The sequence below is a fragment of the Panthera tigris genome, chromosome B3, assembly GCF_018350195.1.
Source record: "Panthera tigris isolate Pti1 chromosome B3, P.tigris_Pti1_mat1.1, whole genome shotgun sequence".
Taxonomy (NCBI): domain Eukaryota; kingdom Metazoa; phylum Chordata; class Mammalia; order Carnivora; family Felidae; genus Panthera; species Panthera tigris.
In genome coordinates this window covers 97,106,519-97,129,841 of record NC_056665.1, presented here as the reverse complement: position 1 = coordinate 97,129,841, position 23,323 = coordinate 97,106,519, and the positions used below count along the sequence as shown (strand labels likewise).

Sequence of the window (23,323 nt, the reverse complement as noted above, 5' to 3'; positions counted from 1 at the left end):
GTTAGGTGTTCATTAAATATAGAATCTAAGGAGCAAGATAAATTTAGTCAAAATGACAACTCAGAATCCAAATAATCTCTAAAGAAGCAGATAACATCAACAGAATAGTACATTCTGACATTTATGATGAAAAGAGAAATAAGAATAGAGAAATCTTACTTATTTTCAGTGTAAAAATTTAGGGATTAAAACAAATTCTTACATAAATCCACCATAATTTATTAGTCTGTAAAATAATTCAAAAATAACTAGTTTTAAAAGATAGCAGTTTAAGAATTTCTAAGACTGTATGATGAGTAAATTATTAACATGTTAAAAAGAGTTGGTTAGTTTTCTCATTGGCTTGTTAAATTAAAAAAAAAAAAAGTATCTTGACTACCAAGTATCTGACCCCTGCCACCACCTTTCTCTCTCTCCCCTTCCTCCCCCTACCTCACACACACACACACTCACATGCACAAAGAAGAAAACCATTGTATTAATTCCAAGGAAACTTTCACTCATGTCTGGCTGTGGAAGCCCTATTAGATGGATAAGTAAACAAATAATTGTAAGGAGTGTGGTAACTGTATGATCCTAAGATTTAATGGCATCAGGGTCCAGTAGCCTCATGTATGCACCTTTATAACAGAAATAGTATGAAAATAGATTGTCACTATTCTCCTTAAGTCCCTCAATGCTTCCCCACTGCTCCCAGGATTATCTAAAATTTCTATGATTCTGCATTATATGGCACATGCTATCCCTCCAAAGGTTATCTTGCCTTTTACTCACTATGCTCTAGTCTTCTTTCAGTTCCTAAATCTCTGCAAATTCCTTGCTTCAACAGGGCCTTCATCTGTGCTCATCTTTCTTCTTGGAATGCTCTTCCGGAATTTGCCTGGATAACTGCTCATTCTTTGGAAATCAGTTTAAATGTTGCTTCTCTAATCTCCCAGAATAAGGTTACGGGATTAAGGTCCCAATTAATTGCTCTCCTGCAGTACTGTACTTCACTTCCAAGTCCTTTGTATCACCACCCACCCACCACTACCACTAACCTATAAGCTTCATGAGTGTGAGCGCATGGGCCATGTTTATCTTGTTATAATTCTGTTCTGAGAGTGGAGCACAGTACCTCGCACATAAAAGGCAAATGTAATGTTTGTTGATTGAGGAGTGAATGGATAAGTGAATAATACTTGTTAAACTGACTACAGACTCACCTTAGCCTGATTGAAAAAAAAAATCTCTTTGAGGGCACCTGGGTGGCTCAATTAGTTAAATGTCCGATTCTTGATTCCGGTTTAGGGCATGTTCTCACAGTTCATGAGTGGAGCCCTGCACTGCCAGTACAGAACCTGTTTGGGAATATCTCTCTCTCCCCCTCTCTTTCCCCCTCCCTTGCTCACACTCTTTCTCTCTCAAAAAATAAGTAAACCTAAAAATATATCCCTTTCACTAATCTTTAAATGGGGTGGTGCAAAAACACAAACGAATCACAGAAGTGAAAAATTTGGACTTAGTTCCCTCTCATTTTCTCAGAGATTTCATTCCTAAATTATCCCCTCTTTTCTACATCATTAAGTTTTCCTTCTCTACCAGATCATTCCTATTGATGTCCAAACATGCCTTGATATCCCTCATCTTTAAAAACAAACAAACTCTCCCTTAACCCCATCTCCTATTTCTTGACTCCCTCCACAATAAAACTTCCATGTTAACTACAGTGAATGTCCCTCCTGTTTCACCTCACATTCTCTCATCAATCCAAATTAATCTGGCTTCTGAGCCCATCTCTTCACTAAAATTGCTCTGTGAAGATAACCCTACAAAAGAGAATTTGTTAACTGATTTATCCAGAAATATGAACCAGAGAGATGGAATATATTGTTTTAAAAACAGACATGGAAAAAGAGAGAGAAGAACTAAGTCTAACCAGAATTTCATTAGCATGTAATAGAATAAGTAAGAGGCAATATTTGAAGAGACAAATGCTGGGAATTTTACAAAATCGTTGAACATCATCAATCCTTGAGATCTAGGAAGTCCTAACAAGTTGCAAGCAGGATGAATAGAAATCCATACCATGATACATCACAGTAAAACTGCAGAATATCAAAGAAAAACATATTTTCTTAACAACAGCCAGATAAAAAACAAATCACCTTCAAACAAAATGGCAACTAATGACTGAATTCCCATTAACAACCAAGACTAAGTATTACCAATATGTTTAATGAAAGTAACTGTCAACCTAGAATTCTACACCCAGTGAAAATATATTTTAAGAACCAAGGTAAAATAAAGAAATTTTCAGACAAACATAAGTTGAGACAGCTGGCCAATAACTGACCCTCATTTAAAGAAATGCTAGGGGCGCCTGGTTGGCTCAGTCAGTAGAGCATCCAACTTTTTTTTTAGTTTATTTATTTATTTTGAGAGAGAGAGAGAGAGAGAGAGAGAGAGAGAGAATAGGGGAGGGGCAGAGAGATTGGAAGACAGAAAGAATCCCAAGCAGGCTCTGTAGAGCCAGATACAGGGCTCGAACTAATAAACCATGAGATCATGACCTAAGCCAAAGTCTGACGCTTAACTGACAGAGCCACTCAGGCGCCCAGAGCACCAGACTCTTTTAAAAAAATTTTTTTTGTTTAACGTTTATTTATTTTTGAGACAGAGAGAGACAGAGCATGAACGGGGGAGGGTAAGAGAGAGGGAGACACAGAATCTGAAACAGGCTCCAGGCTCTGAGCTATCAGCACAGAGCCCGACGCAGGGCTCGGACTCACCGACCGTGAAATCATGACGTGAGCCCAATCGGCGCTTAACTGACTGAGCCACCCAGGCGCCCCCAGAGCACCAGACTCTTAATCCCAGAGTAGTGAGTTCAAGCCCCACAGTAGGTGTGGAGCCTACTTAAAAAAAATAAAAGAAATTTAAAAAATTTTTCTTACGTTTATTTATTTTGCAAGAGAGAGAGAGAGAGAGAGAACACAAGAAGGCTCAGAGAGAAGGAGAGAGAATCCCAAGCAGGCTCCACACCATCAGTGCAAAGCCCAATAAGGGGCTCGAACTCACAACCCATGAGATCATGACCTGAGCTGAAACCAAGAGTCAGATACTCAACTGACTGTGCCACCTAAGCACCCCAAGAAAAGAAATTCTAACAGCTATTTCAAGCAAAAGAAAAATGATATGCAATTAAAGATCTGAAATGTGATAAAAAATAGTATGATGAGATACTCGTAAATGTATGGGTAAATTTAAACCCACAAAAATGGGCTAAACTTTTTTTGATGCTTAAGGAGAGGGAAACAGGAAAGGACTACCTAGGGAAAAGGGTGACTGGACTTAAAACTTTCTCAAGTAACTGAACTCTTGGGGAAGAAGGAAAACTATTAACTTTGAACTTTGTGAAGTAGTCAATGTTGAAAGAGAGTAGTTCCCACATGGTTAGAAATAAATCATATAATTTCTACACAAGCAAAGACCAAAAAAAAGAAAAAAAAAAGGAAAGAACGAAAAACTCCTTAAACAATCCTCAAAATGAAAAAGTTAAGAAGCAGGAGGAAAAGAGAGAGGAGGGGGAAATAAAACACATAAACACATTTGATGAAAATAGTATATCAGAATCACATTAAGTGAAAATAGGCTAAACTCTTCAGATAAAATATACAAAATGTTAGACTAGACAAAAACAAGATCCACCTATTTTCAGGTTGTAAGACACACATCTAAAATATAAAGATATATACAAAGTTTCCATGAGAAGGTAGAAAAAGGTATGCCATGCAAATACTAACCAAAAGAAAATTGGTATAGATGTACTGAGAAAATACATTTTAAGGAAAGTAATATTACTACAGATAAAGAGGATCACTACAAAATAATAAAATGTTCAATTATCCAGAAAGATATAATAATTCTAAGTTCATATACATATAAAGAGGCAGCCTAAAATACATTAAAGTAAAAACTGACAGGATCACAGGGAGAAATTAACAAATCTATAGTCAGAGTATGAGTTTTAAAGACCTGTTACAGTAACTGATGGAACAGGAAATAAAATAATCAAAAAAGATAAAGGAGCTTTGAACAACACAACCAGCAGACTGATAAAATAGACATAAATAAAACACTTTACCTGATAATTAGAATATATATATATTTTTAAGACCTAATGGCTTATTTATGAAAACTGGTCATATGCTAGACTTTAAAGCAAGTCTCAACATATCTGAAAGGACTGGCAACAGATAGACATAGATAGACATAGATTACACTGTATGACACAATTAAGTTAGAAATTAATAACAGAAACCTAATTACAAAAATAGCACAGAAATTTAAAATATTTTCCCAAACAACTTATGGGTCAAATAAGAAATGATAGTGAAAAGTATAAAATATTAAGACTGTAAAATAACAAAACACTGCTTACCAAAAGGAGGAGGAGAGCTAAAGAGGTACTTACAAGAAAATATATAGTCTAACACACTTAAAGAATTTAAAAGTCTCAAAAAAAATGAATTAAGCATCCAACTTCAGAAGTTCAAGAAATTACAGCATAATAAACCCATAGAAAGTAGGAGGAAAGGGGCGCCTGGGGAGTTCCATCAGCTGAGCAACCAACTCTTGATTTCAGCTCAGGTCATGATCTCACATGTTTGTGGGATAGAGCCTCGCATCAGCTCTGCGTTGACAGCGTGGAGCCTGCTTGGATTCTGTCTCTCTCTCTGTCTGCCTCTCTCTCTCAGAATAAATAAACATTTAAAAAAGTAGGAGGCAATAAAAAGCAAACATTAATGAAATAAAAAAATACAACAGAGAAGATTAAGTAAACCAAAAGCTGGTGTTTCAGAAGGCTGGTAAACCTCTGGCAAAATTATTCAAAAAAGGAAAGAAAGGAAGGACATACTAAATAAATTTAGGATGAAAAAAGGGACATACCTATAGCTACTACAGAGATTAAACAGAGGGTATTATGAACAACTTTAGTTTATGCCATGAAATTTTTAAACCTAAAGGAAATGGATAGAGGTGGGAGGTGGGGTGAGGGAACCTTACCAAACTTGACATCAGAAAAAATGCAAAATCTTAACAATCCACAGCTTTGAAAAGATTGAATCAGAGATTTAAAACCTCCTCTACAAAGGTCCAGATGGCTTTACAGATGTGGTCTTCCAAACATTCAAAGAACAATTAATTCAATCTTACAAAAACCACTTCAGAATATAAAAGAAAGAACAATACTGAATCCATTTATAAACACAGATGTAAAAATGCCCCTCCCAAGAATTAGCAAACAGGATCCAGTAATGTATAAAACAGATAACCTATTTTACTAACTTGCATTTAACCTAGAAAATGCATCATTGGTTAATATTTATATAATAGTATAAATTATCCCATTAAGAGATTAAAGGAGAAAAAATATGATTGTCTCAGTCTGATGCAGAAAAATCACTCTCCAAAGTTCAACAGCCATTCACTGAAAATCAGATAGAAGAAAACCTCCTCAAGTTGAAAAAAGTTATCTACAAACAAATAAACAAAAACCAAAGCAAATATCAAACTTAATGGTTAATAGTCGAAAACTATCCTTCTAAGATTAGGAACAAGACCAAAAAAAAGGCTTCTATTTAACATTGTACTTTGGATCAACCAGTGCAGTAAAGAAAAGAAAACAAATAAAAAGTAGGAGAGAAGAAACAAAAGTATTCAAAAACTGTATTTCAGAACACAGCAACAATCAGGACATTTAGTTTGTAAAAAATTAGCAATAGAAATTAAAAAATATAAAGAAACTAAGAATACAACAAAAGATTACAAGATTCCTATGAAGACACTGTAAAATTTTATCAAAAGACGTTTCTAAAAACCCTCCTAAATAGATATACTATATAATTGGAGGAGAATACTCAATTTCATAACATGTCTATCACCCTCGAAAGATCTGAAGATTTGAATACAGTGACAAAAAATCCCAACAGAAACTTTATTTGACAATCTGACTCTAAAGTTTACACAAACGAGGAAGCACTGTGGAAAAACAATTACACAGTTCATCTAAAAGCTAAATGTAGAATAACCATATGACCCAACATTGCAACTCCTACATACTCAAAAGAATTGGAAATAGGGGCTCAGATATTTGTGCCAATTTCACAGCAGTATTATTCACAATACACAAAAGATGGTAACAACCCCAGTACCCCATCACAGATGATGGATAAGCAAAATATGGTATTTACACACAATGTCATCTTGTTCAGCCATAAAAAGGAACGAGGTTCTGATTGACACTATGACATAGATGAACCTTGAAAACATTGTGGTAAGTAAAATAAACCAGACTCAAAAAGACAAACATTGTATGATTCCAATTACTTAGAATATCTGTAAAAAGGCAAATGCATAAAAAGATTAGAAGTTACCAGTGACTGAGGAAAGAACTAAGAGAGAGTTATTGCATAATGGGTATACAGTTTCCATTTGGAGAAACAGAGTTTGGGAACCAGATAGTGGTAACATTGTAGAACATTGTGATGTAATTAATGACACTGAATCATGCACTAAACTATGGCAAAAACGGCAAATTATAAGTTTTACATGTTTTACTACAAAATAAAAATAGTAAAGAAAATTTATACAAAAGCACAAAAGGCTCTAAAAAAACACAAAATATTCTTGAAGAACAAGATAGAGTGGGGATTTAAATTTATATGTTAACATTTTCAAACTTCTACTAAAGCAGTTGCAATTTACACGGTGTGGTTGTCAAAATAAACAGACCAACTGAACCTAATAAAGGACCTGGAAACATATCACACACACATGAAACCTTCATGTGTGACAGACTGAGTTTGCGTGTTCACAAGGAAAGGGACTATTTAATATATGACACAAAGACAATTGGTTATCCATATTGAAAAAATAATGAAATTGGATCCCTATTCTAAACCATTTAAACAAACAAAAAATTCAGATAACAAAAGATTTAAACATGGAAGGCAAAACTGAACGTTGTTTGGAAGATAACATAGGACATTTTATGATCTCCATATTGAGAAAGATTAAAGATGCAGAAAGCATAAAGCTTTAAGGAAAAGACTGAAATTACATTAAAATGAAGAAATGCTGTTGAACAAAAGACAATCATCAAGAAAGCACAAAGACAAGCTATAAACTGAGAAGACATATTCAATTCATACAGCCATATACTTAAAGAATTCCTATAAATCAGTTAGAAAAAAACAAATAATCCAACAGACAAATGAGCAAAAGACATGAACCAGCATTTTTACCGAAGAAGAAACACAAATAGTTCATAATTGTTCAAATGAAAAGGCATTTAACGTCATTAGTAATCACGGAAAAGCAAACAAAACCACAATGAAATATCACGTCACATTCACTGGATTGGGAAAATAAGGCCAGATAGTACTGAATGTTATTAAGGATGTGCAGCAAGGAGGAAGCTGGTGGGAGTGTAAATTGATACAAATATTTTGGGAGCAGTGACATTTCCAAGTAAATTTGGAGATGTGTATACCAAGTGACCCAGCAGTCCACCTCTTGGTATATGCCCTAGAGAGAGTGCATGCCCTTGTGCAGGTATAATAGGAGATGTGTTATAAGAATATTCCATGTAGCATTGCTTAACAATACCACAAAAAAAAAAAAAGAAAAGAAAACCATTCAAACATTCAACATCAGAATAAATAAATTGCAGTAAATTCACACAACAGAATATTAGAGAGGACATATATCAAATGAATGAATCCAGGGATGATTTTCAAAATATTTAATAACCAGATAGCACAGAAACTGACAAATCAGAATGGACATCAGCTAAAAACAGGTATAGCCATGCAAGGGCACACTAGCTGAATAAAAGCAATGTGTGAATCTAAAAAACATGCATTACTAAAAGAATTAAGTCACAAAAGAAAACGTACGCTATGACTCCAAAACCAAATAATATATTGTTTAGAGACAGATGCATGTGTGGTAAGATCATAATGAAAAGAGTGATTAACAAGAAACCAAGATCCTGGTACCCTGTGGGGTGGAAGGAGCACTGTAATCAGTGAAAGACAAGCAGAAAGCTGCTAAGGTACTGGTTCCAGTTGATTTCTTAAGCTGGCAATTAAAGATGTTTACCTTTAAATGATACTTATTTTACACATTCTTTCTGTATATACATTTCAAACTTTAAAATTAAGAAAATAAAATGTTCAGAAATGAATAGTTACTCACAAAGTCATCAAAAAAGCTGGAGAACCAGCCTCTGATCCACACGAGTTAGGACAAGCTCTGAAAGCATGTCATAGGACAGGTCTCGTGAGCTAATTGCCGCTGTCACTGGAGAATGACACCACAACTTGTAGCACCACCTTTTATGCCAGGGACCTTGCTCTTCCTACAGATTCTATTGCTGGGTAAGAATCCTCTTCAGGTCCTCATTTTTGCATCTTACTACGTATTACTTAGTATTACTGTGAGTCCAAATCTAGCACAGATTCATCTAACTGGGTCCAAGCCACCTGCCCACAATCTAGCTGCAAGGGAGGCTGGAAGAGTACAGTACACGACACTCAGGTTCTTATTATTGGTCACTTACCATAAGCTATGCCCCTTCTAGATACTGGGGATACAACAGGGAACAAAATCTCAATCTTTATAGAATTTACATTCTATGGGCTAGGTAGAAGGTAGACAACTACAATAAATACCCCAAACAGACTCATTTGGTGGGTGATAGTACAATAAAAGAAGGAGGTTCAAATTTGGGGCATCTAAAAAGAACAAATGTCTTCCATGTGACATGGATGGCCTATGTGACCATATATGAATATGTAAAACAAAACTATTAGGTTAAAGAGAATATGCACTTAAGGCTTTGATTCACATCACTACATTTCTCCTTAAAAAGGTTACACAGATTTGTATTCCCATTACCAGACTAATTCATTTCCCCATGCTCTTTTCAAAAATTCTTTTTAATATTTGCAAATAGGAGAAGAAAAATCTCATTGTTTTTTTCAGTTGGGTTTTTCTTATGACTCATATTGTATTTCTTCTTTTGTAAATTTCTTGTACATATTTATTGCTCATTTTTCTATGGAGATACTTTTACTTTTACAGATATTAATCTTTATTTTTGCCTAGATGTTGCAAATGTTTCCCCCAGTCTTTCATCTGCCTTCTTACTTTATGGTATTTAAAAAACATAGTTTTAAATTTTTAAAAAGGTTTTATCTACCTATCTTTTCCTTCATAGTTTTACCCAATTCATTTTTATTTTTCCAACTCAAAATTTTAAAAGAGTCACTGTTTTTCTTCTGGCATGATATAGCTTAATTTTTCTACATTTAACTCTTCAATCCTAAGGCTCTACTATCACTTTCCTCTGGCTATCCCTAGACCATTTACTGAATGAGTAATTGCTTTTCCAGAATTAAAATGCTACCTTTTGAATGTTTGGTTTGCTTGGCTGTTTATGTAACTTCATTTCCATTCCATCATGCTATCTCATGTTGCATCAGGAGCACTGACTTAAGTATTGTAATATTGTGGTATGTTTTAATATCTGGCACTGTAAACCTCCCACCTTGCTTCTTTGAAAACATATTCTAAATTGAGTCTTTTTCCCTTTACATCTATGTCCAAAACAGAAATATGTAGTTAAGCATACTTGTGCAGATATTTTCTATAAGGAAAAGTTTAGGGAAAAATGTATTAACATCAACTGTGTTATGAAAATAAAACTGTTCATGTGATTAAGCCCTAAGAAGAAAGCATACCAGCTACAAACATGCTAAAACACCGCGCTTTTCCTCCAAAACTTGGGGAAACTGCTCATAACTTTTCAATGTTCCCAGTAGCAGCACTAAAGATTACATGAAGTTCAGTAATACAGAAAGAATATGGAAGAAGAGGCAAAAGAATATTCTGGCATTGGGGCACCTAGGTGGCTCAGTTGGTTGAGCGTCTGTCTTCAGCTCAGGTCATGACCTCACAGTTTGGTTTGTGGGTTCGAGTTCCATAACAGCCTCTGCTGTCAACACAGAGCCCACTTTGGATCCTCTGTCCCCTCTCTTTCTGCCCCTCCCCCACTCATGCTCGTTCTCTCTCTCTAAAATAAACATTAAAAGAAAGAATATTCTGGCACCAATTAAAATTTGCCACTTACTTTTTTCAGCACTGCCACTCTCACCTCTAGAGAGAGGTAGAATTGTTTTCAGATGCAATGTCCTTAGAATATGTTGGATAATAATGAGTTAATCTAGACGGTTATCTGTGGACTATTCAGGTTTTAGGATGTATGTTCATGAATTTTAACATATTGTTTTTTGGTGATAAGGAAGAAAACTGGGGCACCTGTGTGGCTCAGTCGGCTAAGCACCTGACTTCGGCTCAGGCCATGATCTCGTGGTTCCTAAGTTTGAGCCCCACATGGGACTCTGTGCTGTCAGTGTGGAGCCTACTTGGGATTTTCTCTCTCCCTCTCTCTCTGCCCCTTTCCCACTTGTGCTCACTCTCTTTCTCTCAAAATAAACTTAAAGAAAAGAAAAAAAAAATAAGGAAGAAAACTGTGATTAGAACATACAATCTGAAATTATTGGATTATTCTTAACTACTGACTACTGGATTACCTCCAGATTCCAAGGGCTCTCAGCTATCTTCTTTTCAGAAGGGTCTCAATAAAACACTTGTTGGAAGGATTCTACTTTTCCTCAAGATATGCTAGGTCTTCTTTTTTGCCTCCCACTCTCTTTCCTTCCACTCGTGCCTTAGACATTCGTTAGCTGCTGATAATTCCTGGAATTTAAAAAGTACAGGCATACCTTGTTTTATTGCACTTTGCTTTACTGCGCTTCACAGATACTGTGTTGTTGTTGTTTTACATTTATTTTATTATTGAGAGACAGAGACAGAGCATGAACATGGGAGGGACAGAGAGAGGAGGAGACACAGAATCCAAAGCAGTTTCCAGGCTCTGAGCGATCAGCACAGAATTCGACGTGGGGCTCGAACTCACAAACCGCCACATCATGACCTGAGCCAAAGTCAGACACCCAATCGACAGAGCCACCCAAGTCCCCCTTGATACTGTGGTTTTTTGTTTTTACAAATTGAAGATTCAATCAAGACTTCACTGGAGGCAGTAACTGCAGATGTGGTAGAAATAGCAAGAGAACTAGAATTAGAAGTTGAGACTGAAGATGGGACTGAATTGCTGCAGTCTCATGATCAAACTTGAGCAGATGGAGGAGTTGTTTCTTATGCATGAGCAAAGATAGTGGTTTCTTGGAGTGGAATCTACTGCTGGTGAGGCCTCTGTGAAGATCGTGGAAATGACAACAAAGGATTTAGAATATGACATTTTCTATTCTTGGTAAGGCAGCAGGAGGGTCTGAGTATTGACCCCAGTTGTGAAAGAAGTTCTACTGTGGGCAAAATGCTATCCAACAGCATCACATACCATAAAAAAATCATTAATGAAAGCAAGAGTCAATTGATGTTGCAAACTTCATCATCTTCTTTTTAAGAAATTGCCACAGCCACTCAACCTTCAGCAACCACCACCCTGATCAGTCAGCAACCATCAACATCAAGGCAAGACCCTCTACCAGCAAAAAGATTAGGACCTGCTGAAAGCTCAGATGATAATTAGTACTTTTTCGCAATCAAGTATTTTTAAATTAGGGTATGTACATTTTTTAGACATAATGCCATTGCACACATAAGAGACCACAATATAGCATACACATAACTTTTATATACACTGGGAAACAAAAAATTCATTTGACGTGCTTTATTGTGGTGGTCTGGAACCAAACCTGCAATATCCAAGGTATGCCTGTAGCAAACTCTTTCTAAATCTGCATGGCACTTTTCAGAGTGGTTCTTAACAGCATGGTATCATTGAATCAGTAAGTAGTAGAAAACAAAGTGATTGTATTCACTGATTGCCACCTGAACACCTGGAATCTAATTAATTACATAATTTTCAAGATTAAAATGAGATAAAAATATTCAGACATTTCATTTATAGGCCCAAAATAAATGTATACTGTCACCAGATACGAGATATTGCAGTTACTATGTTAAATTAGATTTTTTCACTTAACTTTTACAATATTAAGAATCAATATAGCAGATGAAGTTTGACACCTCTACATCTTCAAGTGGCAGAGCTAAAAAAACAATCAAAATATTTCTTCTACATAAAACCATCAATGGATCTAGGCTCCTTTTTCATAACGAACAAATGGTGTAAAGATTAGACATGAAGAAAACATAGTCATCTAGTTTACCTTAGTTTATCACAGAAAAAATAGCCTTTGGAAATCCAATATACCTAGGTTGGAATCTCCTACCCTTGAGGTCAAATGGCCATCATTCATTCCCATTGACTCATCATCCTTACTTTTAACGGGGTTATTACTTACCTTACAAGGCACGGTAAAGATTATATAAGATTAGGAATATGAAAGTTCCTAGCACATGCCAGGTATAGTAGGCACTCAAAGGTCAGTTCTAATTTTCCCGTCCTGATACTGCACCAAATTAAAAATAAACACACAAACAAAACAACAAAAACCAACTTGGATCTGAGAATCATTTAACATAGATAGTATGTACTTTATTTCAGTGAGTGAGTCAGTAACGTTACATCTGTCATATAATAGTATTGAGACAGTCAGAAAATGTGGGTTCTACTTGCAAAAGAACTTCCAGATGGCTCGCTTTAAAAAGACAAAAAACGAAAAACTGTAAACTGATGGGGTTGGCGTATACTCCTGAACTGTTTTCTGGCTTTAGAATCTTTGCTTCTATAATCTTATGATTATAGAAACAAAACAAATACACATTCAAACCTCCATCGTAATAAGCGTATTTAAGCAATTTTTACTAAATTGTTGCTAATACGAGTCTATTCTGAGACTCAAAAACAACTTCGTAATTACCCACCGATAAAGGAATGCCACTAAAAATCGCTTAGAAATAGTGAAATGCTTCAGTGATTTCAATACTCCGAATCGCAACCTTGCAATAAGGAAATATTTACAAAACAATACAGCGCGGCGTCCTCGTGGTGCCTTTAAGTCTGCGCAAGCATTTAAAGATAATTAATTGCGCAGAGACTTAGTGCCGGTCAGCCCGGGGGTTACTGGACAGCTGCGGGGGGTCGGGGGGGAGGGTGGAGAGCGGACAGTGGGAAGAGCCCCAGAACGCGGGTTTGAAGGCTTTCAAAGTGGAAGCAACGGCGGGGCGGCGTCAAGCCCTGGCGCGGCTGGGAGAGCGGCCGACGGCGGAGGGGCGGGCGGACGGGCGAGGGGGTCGCCGGACGCGCCGGGCCCGGGCCGCGGACCGACCCCCGTCTCGGGGCCGGTGTGGGCGGGCGCTCGGCGTCCGCTCGGGCCCAGAGGCCGGGCGGGCTCCCAGCGCGAGTCCGCCCCGTCCCGCCTCTTCCCCTTACCACGTAGCCCCCCCACACGTAGAGGAAGTTTCCGTCCACCACGGCGCAGTGGCCGCTGCGCTCCTCCGCCACGCAGAACGGCTGCGAGTCCGCCATCCGCGCCGTCGCCCGGTCCAGCCGCTGGGCGCGCCTCGGCCCCTGCCCACGGAGCGGCCTCTCCTCCCGCCGGGCTCTTCCACGCACGAACGGAACGCGTCGAGGGCCGAGATTGGTGGGAAGGCGGAACGAGTGCGTCTGCGCCGTCCCGCAGCCCGCCCGGGAAGCCTGGCCCGGGGTGGCGTCGCCCGTTAGGGATGCTCTAGGCTGAGCTGTGAGGGAGGTGCCGTGGCTTCGGAACCCTGCCACCTGCTGATTTCTTCCCACTCGGGATCGCGTGATTTTGGCAGTACAACCTAACTCTGTCTCTTATTAGCTGGATAAATAGGCTTCTGGTCTATTGATGCTGCTGTGACATAAATCAGTATATTAATTAATGCTTCGTGTGGGTTTCCTTTTCCACTCAACTTCCAGCAAAGATGGTTATCCATAAGAATGGGGGGGGGTGTGTAATATATTTTTTTAATTAGGGATTTTCTGAAACGTATTCTAGCAAACTGCCGCCTGGGGTCCAAAGTAAATCTGCGCCTGTTTTTGTATAGCCCACAGCCAAGAATGGTTTTACATTTTTATTATTTTTCTCATGTTATTTTATTTATTTTATTTTATTTTTTAATTTACATCCAAATTAGCATATAGTGCAACAATGATTTCAGGAGTAGATTCCTTAATGCCGCTTACCCTTTTAGCCCATCCCCCCTCCCACAACCCCTCCAGCAACCAACCTTCTGTTTGTTCTCCATATTTAAGAGTCTCTTCTGTTTTGTCCCCCTCCCTGTTTTTATATTATTTTTGTTTCCCTTCCCTTATGTTCATCTGTTTTGTCTCTTAAAGTCCTCAGATGAGTGAAGTCATATGATTTTTGTCTTTCTCTGACTAATTTTACAAATACCCTCCAGTTCCATGCACGTAGTTGCAATGGCAAGATTTCATTCTTTTTGATTGCCGAGTAATACTCCATTGTGTGTGTGTGTGTGTGTGTGTGTGTGTGTGTGTGTGTGTGTGTATACCACATCTGCTTTATCCATTAATCCATCGATGGACATTTGGGCTCTTTCCATACTTTGGCTATTGTTGATAGTGCTGCTATAAACATGGGGGTGCATGTGTCCCTTCAAAACAGCACACCTGTATCCCTTGAATGAATACCTAGTAGTGCAATTGCTGGGTCCTAGTGCAGTTCTATTTTTAGTTTTTTTGAGGAACCTCCATACTGTTTTCCAGAGTGGCTGCACCAGCTTGCATTCCCATGGTCTTACATTTTTAAATGGTTGGAAAAAAGGGGTGCCTGGGTGGCTCAGTCGGTTAAGCCTGGGACACTTGATTTGGGCTCGGGTCATGATTTCCCAATTCGTGAGTTTGAGCCTGGCCTTGCACTCATCATTGACAGCACGGAGCCTGCTTGGGATTCTCTCTTCCTTTCTCTCTCTGTCCCTTCCCCGCTCTCATGCACTCTAAATAAATAAATAAATAAACAAAATGGTTGAGAAAAATCAAAAGAAGAATGCCGTTTTGTGACTTGTGAAGATGATAAGAATTCAAATTTCATCATCTGTACATAAAGTTTTATTGGCACACAGGCACCCTAATTCATTTAAGTGTTGACTATGACTGTTTTTATACCATAATTGCAGGGTCGAGTAGCCTGAGTTGAGCAGTTGCAACAAAGAGCATATAGTCCATACTGCTGAAAATATTTACTGTCTGACCTCCTACAGACAAAGCTGGCTAACCCTTGTTAGTAAATGATGCTACTGAAGTAAAACTACAGTCAGGAGGGAAGATAATAATTCTACCAGTGTCTATAAATGTGCTTGAAGAACTTGTGAATGCCCATTACTCAGAGCAAGTTCCATTCACTTATTCATTTATTCAGTACACATTTATTAAGTACCTGCTTAATGTAGATAGTTCGTTCTCAGGTTCTATTAGATGGGAAACTCTGAAGGAATCTTATTATTACTGACTCGCCAGACCCTGATACCAAGTAGGTACTGAAAAAATATTTGTGGATTAAATGAACAAAAAGACAAAGTGAATTTTAAGATAAATAAGACATAGTTCTACCACAGGGGCTTCAAAATCCAGTCAGAGGGAAAGATACATAAAGAAATAAATGCCGTGTGGGGGGAGAAGTGGTATAGTGCAAATGTGGACAAAATACAGCAGAAAAATGGGAAGGAAATTTGCGATCTATTGATGAAGGGAGTGCACAAAGAGAGACACTTGCGTTTTCTTACAAGTTGTGTAAATAGTTGAGGATGACTAGAATACTTCTAGAGAGTAGAGACTAGCCAAGGATAAAGGTGGGACAGGCGATCACACAGCCTTGCTGATGCTAAGGAGTCTCAACTTTAAGGCCCAAAGGGTCTTAAGCAGGGATGTCCCAGCAACCCTCTTTCCACCGGCAGCGGAATTCCAAAGCCCTCTCGAGGATTTCCGTGAATTCTTACAAGGATTATAATCTCATAGTCACTTCTGGCTTTAAACTCCTACTGCTACCGGAATAATTCCACTCACAGATACATGGATCTTCTATCGCTGGAGCATGCTACATCTCTTCTCTGACGCATCACTCCAGACATGAAAATCAGAAGCATGCCTTATTTTCTTGAAAAGCCTACTCTTAAAAAGTAAAAACATGCATAAACACATCTCCTTCAAAAAAAACTTAAATAAGATAAAAGCCCACTCTTAAAAGTCATTTCAAGAGCAATACAAAGTCATTTGTATTTCTACTAAATTTTACTGACATAAAAGGTAAAAGTAAAAAGATGATGGGGTTTATAGCATAGAAGGAATCATTTCAAATGGAACATTGTATACCCTTGTTTCTAAAACTCCACTAGCCACGCCATCATTGTAGCCTTTGTCAAAGATGAAGTCAGACACTAGTTACAGAGGTGAAGATAGATTATTTTTCCCCCAGTAGTAAACTACTGCAATAAGGAAGAGGGTCCAGTGTGACCTGAAATCAACTTGTGGAAACAGAAGGCAGGAGACTTTTGAAAGGCTGGGGTTTGCTAAGGGAAGGCACGGATTGCTAAGTGCTAAGCCATGTGACTAAGCCATCTGGGCTTGTTAATTGGAGCCTACCCAGAGAAGAAACAAACTTCTATCTTGGTGCAAGTTAAAGCAAGACACCCACCAAAGATAAGCCTTTATTTTCCCCACTCAGGAACTGGGATTGAGAGGGACAGTTATCTCCCTGAATGTTTGCATTTCAAAAAGACAGCTCTCTGGTCTTCAGAGAAACATTTTTTGGGTGGTAGATTTACATCTTAAAGGCAGAGAAAGTATTTATAATCACAAACTTTCCAAAGTAACTTTCCAACAAAAAGGCATGAACAAGACCCAACTTCCCTTCAGAGCTGTTGCAATTTTTAATGGCTTGGATTTAATAATGAAGAAAGGCAAACAATATTTTAAAGAAAAAAAATAATGACAAAAATGAGCATCTCTGTATTCACCACTTTCTTTCAAAAAAAAAAAAAAAAAAGAAGAAGAAGAAGATAACCCCTTTGCTGTCTCTTCCTCTCAGCCCCTCGCCCCCACCACCCCAGCATAATCACTAGGCTGAATTTCACATTACTTATTCCCTAGCTTTTCTTTATAGTTTACCACATAGATTATTTTTTGAACTTTGTATAAATGGAATCATGGTGTATATATTGTTCTATGGTTTGGTTTTATTCACCCAACATATGCCTGAGGCTACTTCATGCGTGTAGGGGTGTAATTCTGTTTTTCCATTGCTATCTCATTTTATGGTATGAACATTTCAGAATATATTTATCCTTTGTACTGTTGAAGGTCACCTAAGTTCGTCCTCATTTTTACTACAACAACAAGGCTATTAGTAAATATTCTAGGGTTTGTGCACCACAAAGTATCTGTCAGAACTATTCAACTCTTTCTTTGTAACAAAGTAGCTATTTTTTCAACTTTACTGGTTAATACTAATTTGCTTTCTAAAGTAATTGTAACAGTCTATATGCCCATCAGCAGCAGATAACAAGTCCAATTGCTTTTAATCCTTGCTATCATCTACCTTTTTAATTTTTTGCCAATCTGATGACTATAAAAAAGTATATCTTCCTGATTTCAAACTATATTACAAAGCTATAGTAATCAAAACAATATGGTATTAGCATAAAAATAGATATGTAGATCAATGGAACAAAATAGAGCTTGGAAATAAACCCACATATATATGGCTAATTAATTTATGACAAAGGAGCCAAGGATATACAATGGGAAAAGTATATCTCTTCAATAAACAGTGTTGGGAAAACTTAACAGCACATACAGAAGAATCAAAGTAGACCCATAACTTACACCATATACAAAAATCAACTCAAAATGGGTTAAACTTAAACACACAACTCCAAACCATAAATACCTAGGAAAAAAAAAATAGAGGAAAAGCTCTCTGACATTGGTCTTGGCAGTGATTTTTTGGAGATGACACCAGAAGCACAGACAGAAAAAGTAAAAATAAACAGGGAGGACTGCATCAAACTAAAAAGATTGTACACAATAAAGGAAACAATCAGCAAGATGAAAAGGCAACCTACAGAATAGGAGAAAATATTTGCAAATTATATACCCAATATAAAGGTTAATATACAAAATCTGTGAGGAATTCATACAACTCAATAGCAAAAATGAGCAAGAAACAAAAAAAAAACCTATTATAAATGGGCAAAGGACCTTAATAGACGTTTTTCCAAAGAAGACATACAAATAGCCATCAGGTATATGAAACGGTGCTCAATATCATGAATCAGGGAAATGCAGATCAAAATGTCAATGAGACATCACCTCATATCTAATAGGTTGGCTGTTTTCAAAACATCAAAAGATAAGTGCTGACGAGGATGTGGAGAAATGGAAACCCTTGTGCAGTTTTTGGGAATGCAAATTGGTATAGCTCTAATGGAAAACAGTATATGTATGTGCTTCAGAAAATTAAAAATAGAACTACCTTATGATCCAACAGTCTCACTTCTACTCACAGGAAATGAAATCACTATCTTGAAGAGCTATATCTGCTCTCTTGCACTCATTGCAGCAGTATTAGATGATAGCTGAGATATGTGAACAGTGTTAAGTGTCTGTCAATGGATGAATGGATAAAAAAAACTGTGATATATAAATATATATACAATGGAATATTTTTCAGCTTTAAAAAAAAGAAGGAAATCCTGCACTGTAACAATAAGGGTGACCCTGGAGAACGTTATGCTAATTTAAATAAGCCAGATACAGAAAGACAAGTATTGCATAATCTCACTTATATGTAGAACCTGAAAATATCTAATTTATAGAGACAGAGAGTAGAATGTGGTTACCAGTAGCTAAGGGGTGTGGAAAAAGAGGGGATGTTGGTCAAGGGTACAAACTTTCAGTTAGACGAATAGACTCTGGAGACCTAATATACAGCATTGTGACTAAAGATAATAATAATGTAATACATACTTGAAATCTGCTAAGAGAGTAGGTCTTAACCATTCTCACCACACACATAAAATGGTAACTATGTGAGGTGATGGATATGTTAATTAACTTGATTGTGGTGATCATTTCACAATGTATGCATATATCAAAACATCATGTTGTACACCTTAAATATGTACAGTTTTTATTTGTCAGTAATTCCTCATAAATCTGGAGGGAAAGAAAGAAGCAAGACACAAAAAAATATGTTATGTGATTTCATCTCCATGAAGTTTAAGATATACGAAACTAATCTATGTCAATAGAAAGCAGGAAAGTGGGTGTTTGCGGGTAAGGAGAGGGGATTTTTAAAAAGGAGTATAAGGAAACATTCTGGGGTGATGGAGATGTTCTATATCTTGGTTGGGATCGTGGTTACATGGGTTTACACATTCATCAAAACTCATTGAATAGCATTCTTCCCATATGTGCAATGTATGTAAAAAAAATAGTTTTTAAAAGTCCTCACTCTATCATTTTCTTATTGCTAGTAATATTGATATTGTATTTTTGAAATGGCCCACTTGTCTTTCTGGACCTTAAAGTCCAGTGGGGGCTATAGAGCAGCAAACAGACAACTATCATACTATGTAGAAAGTGTGATGATAGCCAAAGTCAAGGGCACCTTGGAGGTGCATAGGAAAGCCACTAACTCAGGTTTGGGAGAGTCAGGGAAGATTCCTGAGAGAACATACAGTCTAAGCTAGAAGCTGAAGGATGAGCAGAAGTTGTTCAGGCAAACGGAGGGGAAGAGGGAGAGAAGTGTTCCTGGAAGATGGAACATGAGAGGAGAAAGAAAGATGTCCTGTTCATTTTATCCTAACGTCAAGAGTTTGATGTGTTTTAACTCGGGAAGTGAAATAATTATTTTTAGAAAGTTTATTCTGATGGCAAGATTGGAGACAAAGAGACCAGTTGGCAGGTCAGGCGCTGCTGGCTAGAGAGGCTGGTGTCCTGAATGAGGCCTCATGGAGATAGAGGTGGACAGGTTTGAGAAATACTTAAAAAGTATAACCTGGGGTGCCTGACTGGCTCAGTTGGCGGAGTATACAACTCTTGATATCAGAGTGAGATCTGTGAGTTCAAGCCCCATGTTGGGTGTAGAGATTACTTAAAAAAAAAAAAAAAGTAGAACTCAAGGGATTTGGTGGCTGATTGGTTTATGGGGGATGAAGCAGAGGGGGGAGGAAAGGATGCTGCCTAGTTTTCTAGCTTGGTCAGTGGATGAAAAGGTAATGAATTCGGGTAGTGAACAAGAGAAGAGGAACAGATTTGAAAGGGATAATGGTGAGTTCATGTGTGGGCATATTGAGTTGGATTTAAAGCAGAGAGGAATAAGAAATACGGATTTTGGAGTCATCAGCATAGAGTTGTTCACTGAAGTATCAGGACTTTATGAGGTAGCCAGGTGAAGGAGATATGGTTGGCAAGTTGGTGCTGGCTGTGGCAGGAGACCTTGATATCTTAACACGTGGACTTTTCATAAAGGTTCTTGAGGGCAGTTGGCTTCCCCAAGAGCTAGTGACCCAAGAGAAAGCAAGATGGAAATAGCAATATCTTTTATGACCTGGTTTTGGAAGCTATAACCTGTCCTTTCTACAATATCCTTTTAGTGTTATGGGTCAGTCCTCTTCAGTGTGGGAGGCGAGTATATAAGTTATGAACACCCAGAAGCAAAAATCACTGGGGGGCTATCCACAATCTGAATGGTTGCTTTCATCTGTTTTCCTCCATTGACACTAACAGAATAGGCCAGTTGGCTTTTAGATTGTCCCACGTTCTGGATTTGTCTGATTGTCCTCATGGTGTAATTTGGCTTAGTTCCCACTCTGTATTTCCTTAAGCCAGAAATTAGATCTAGGTTTGATTAAATTTAGCTTAACCTTTTTGGCAAGCATGCTTCATAGGTGACACTGTATGTCATATTGCATTATAACAATAACAAAACTTCAAAGTAGCCCACTATTAATGATGCTAAGTGTGATACTTGGTTAAAGTGGTAACCTCTGAATGATCCATTGTAAAAGGTAAGTTCTATCCTTTGTATTATTAGCTAGTAACCTGTAGGGTAACACTTTGGGACCGCACAAATATCTGTTCCCTAAAACTCTTATCTGATGTTTTTAACATTTTATATCCCTATTCCCTCCACTTTACTACCCATAGATAACCATTTGTTTTCTGTTTATCTATCTAGTGGTTAAGCAGATACAATCATCATTATTTGTACATTTCATATTTGTGAATTTACCTAATTGATAAAATTTATTTGTAACTCCCAAATCATACTGGGGGCTTTCACAGTCATTGAAGACATGCACAGAGCAGTGCAAAATTTTCATTGCCCATCACACACGTTTGTGGCTGAGACTGAACAAGACGATACTTTGGTTTCTTTTTTCATCTCTCACATATAAACAGGTGTCTTTTTCGAGGTATATTTAGTGCTACATTTTCTGCATTTTTGTGATTTTTGTTGGTGATTTTGCTGTTTAAAATGGCCTCCAAGCATAGTGCTAAAGTGCTTTCTGGTGTTTCAAGGCACAACATGGTGCCTGAGTGGCTAATACATGTGTTAGATAAGCTTCCTTCAGGCATGAATAGTAGTGCTGTTGGTCTTGAGTTCAATGTCAATGCATCAATAATATGTATTAAAGGTGTCTTGAAATGGAAGCATCCATCAAACAAGGTTATGTATCTAACCATTGATGAAAATATGACCAGAGGCTTTATATTCCCTCTGAAAATGTTGTATTTCCAATTTAATGCACAGTTAAGTGTATTGCTTTGGGTGTGCTTTCAATTTTAAGTTTACGTGTTTCCTTTATATTTTTTTAAATATGTAAGACATATAAATGGGTCTACAGTTGAAAGTCTTACCAAAAAGAAAGTCTCATTCTGTCCTTATACCCTCCTGTCCTTTACAGTTAACCATTTTTTTCAGTGTGTAGTGTAACATTCAAGTGTTTTAAAATACAAAACCAAGTAAATACATATACATGTATATATTCTTATTTTCTCTCCTTTTACCATACTTAAAATTTTTTTTTAATGTTTATTTTTGAGAGAGAGAGAGACACACAGAGTGTCAACAGGGGAGAGTCAGAGAGAGAGAAACACAGAATCTGAAACAGGCTCCAGGCTCTGAGCTGTCAGCATAGAGCTCCATGTGAGGCTCAAGCTCACAAACTGTGAGATCATGACCTGAACCAAAGTGGGCCACTTAACCGACTGAGACACCCGGGGGGGGGGGGGGGGGGTCAGTCAGTTCCTTTACCATACCTTTAAAGAAGTAAATCATGTACGTCGGAAGTCACTGTATATCAGTACTCAGAAATTGTTCTCGTGTTTTATAAGGCTGCATGTTCACTTATAAGCACTCTATGGTTTTGTTCAACTCACTGAAACAAGTGTTTTTTTTTTCTTAATTTTTTTTTAACGTTTATTTATTTTTGAGACAGAGACAGAGCATGAATGGGGGAAGGGCAGAGAGAGGGAGACACAGAAATGGAAGCAGGCTCCGAGCTCCCAGCCGTCAGCCCAGGGCCCCACTCGGGGCTCGAAATCACGGACCGCAAGATAGTGACCTGAGCTGAAGTCGGCCGCTTAACCGACTGAACCAGCCAGGCGCCCCGAAACAAGTGTTTTTAAAGTGTGGCAGATTCGCTTGTTGGAATCAGACTAAGTTCACATCCTGGCATCACCACTTAGAGAAGGTTTCATCTTGAGGGAAGCATCTCCCATTTTTGCGTCTCAGTTTTCTCATCTGTAAAATGTGTTGAAAAAATAGCACACAGCTCATTCGGTTTACGAGCAATACGACAGTTAATATACTTCATGCTTATGACATTGCATGGAACAAAGGAAGTTCTCAAATACAAATCGGGGTGGGTGGGAATGGTGGTGATTTTTGTAGCAGCTTCGAGTGAATGTTGGGGAAAACCTTATAATGTTTCCAGAACCCGTGTGAAGTAGAGAGCAGGAGTACACAGGGCTCCCGGGTCTGGAATGAGCCGGATGGGAGTCCCGGGTCTGGGATGAGCCGGATGGGAGTCCCGGAAGATGACAGCGATGAGGGCAGCGATGTGACGGCAGGTCAATACCGCGCGTGGGGGAGGGAAGCACACTACCAACCAGACACCAGGAAAGGACGCTTTCTCCTTTCATTCTCTGGGCAACAAAAGCGTGCGGTGTCGTCTCTTCTTTTAGCCTACAGGGTCACGGGCTGCGACGCGCCAGGCACCCGGGGCGCCG

The 23,323-nt window shown here is 38.0% G+C and overlaps 1 protein-coding gene across 2 annotated transcripts in view; it reads right to left on the bottom strand.

The window, feature by feature from the left end:
- Positions 1-13,886, bottom strand: part of KLHDC1 (kelch domain containing 1) — a 54,721-nt gene extending 40,835 nt beyond the window's left edge. Inside the window, exons 1-2 of one of the 2 annotated variants that reach the window (XM_042989646.1) lie at positions 13,475-13,530; positions 10,644-10,809 (exon numbers count right to left, since the gene is read on the bottom strand). Coding sequence is in view for 1 of the 2 variants with exons in the window: in XM_042989644.1 (XP_042845578.1) it covers positions 13,475-13,570 (96 nt within the window). In the remaining variant the exon portion in view is untranslated. Of the gene's footprint in view, positions 1-10,643; positions 10,810-13,474 lie in introns of both variants that reach the window. The other variant, XM_042989644.1, reaches the window with a different exon arrangement.
- Between the last annotated feature and the right edge of the window lie 9,437 nt (positions 13,887-23,323).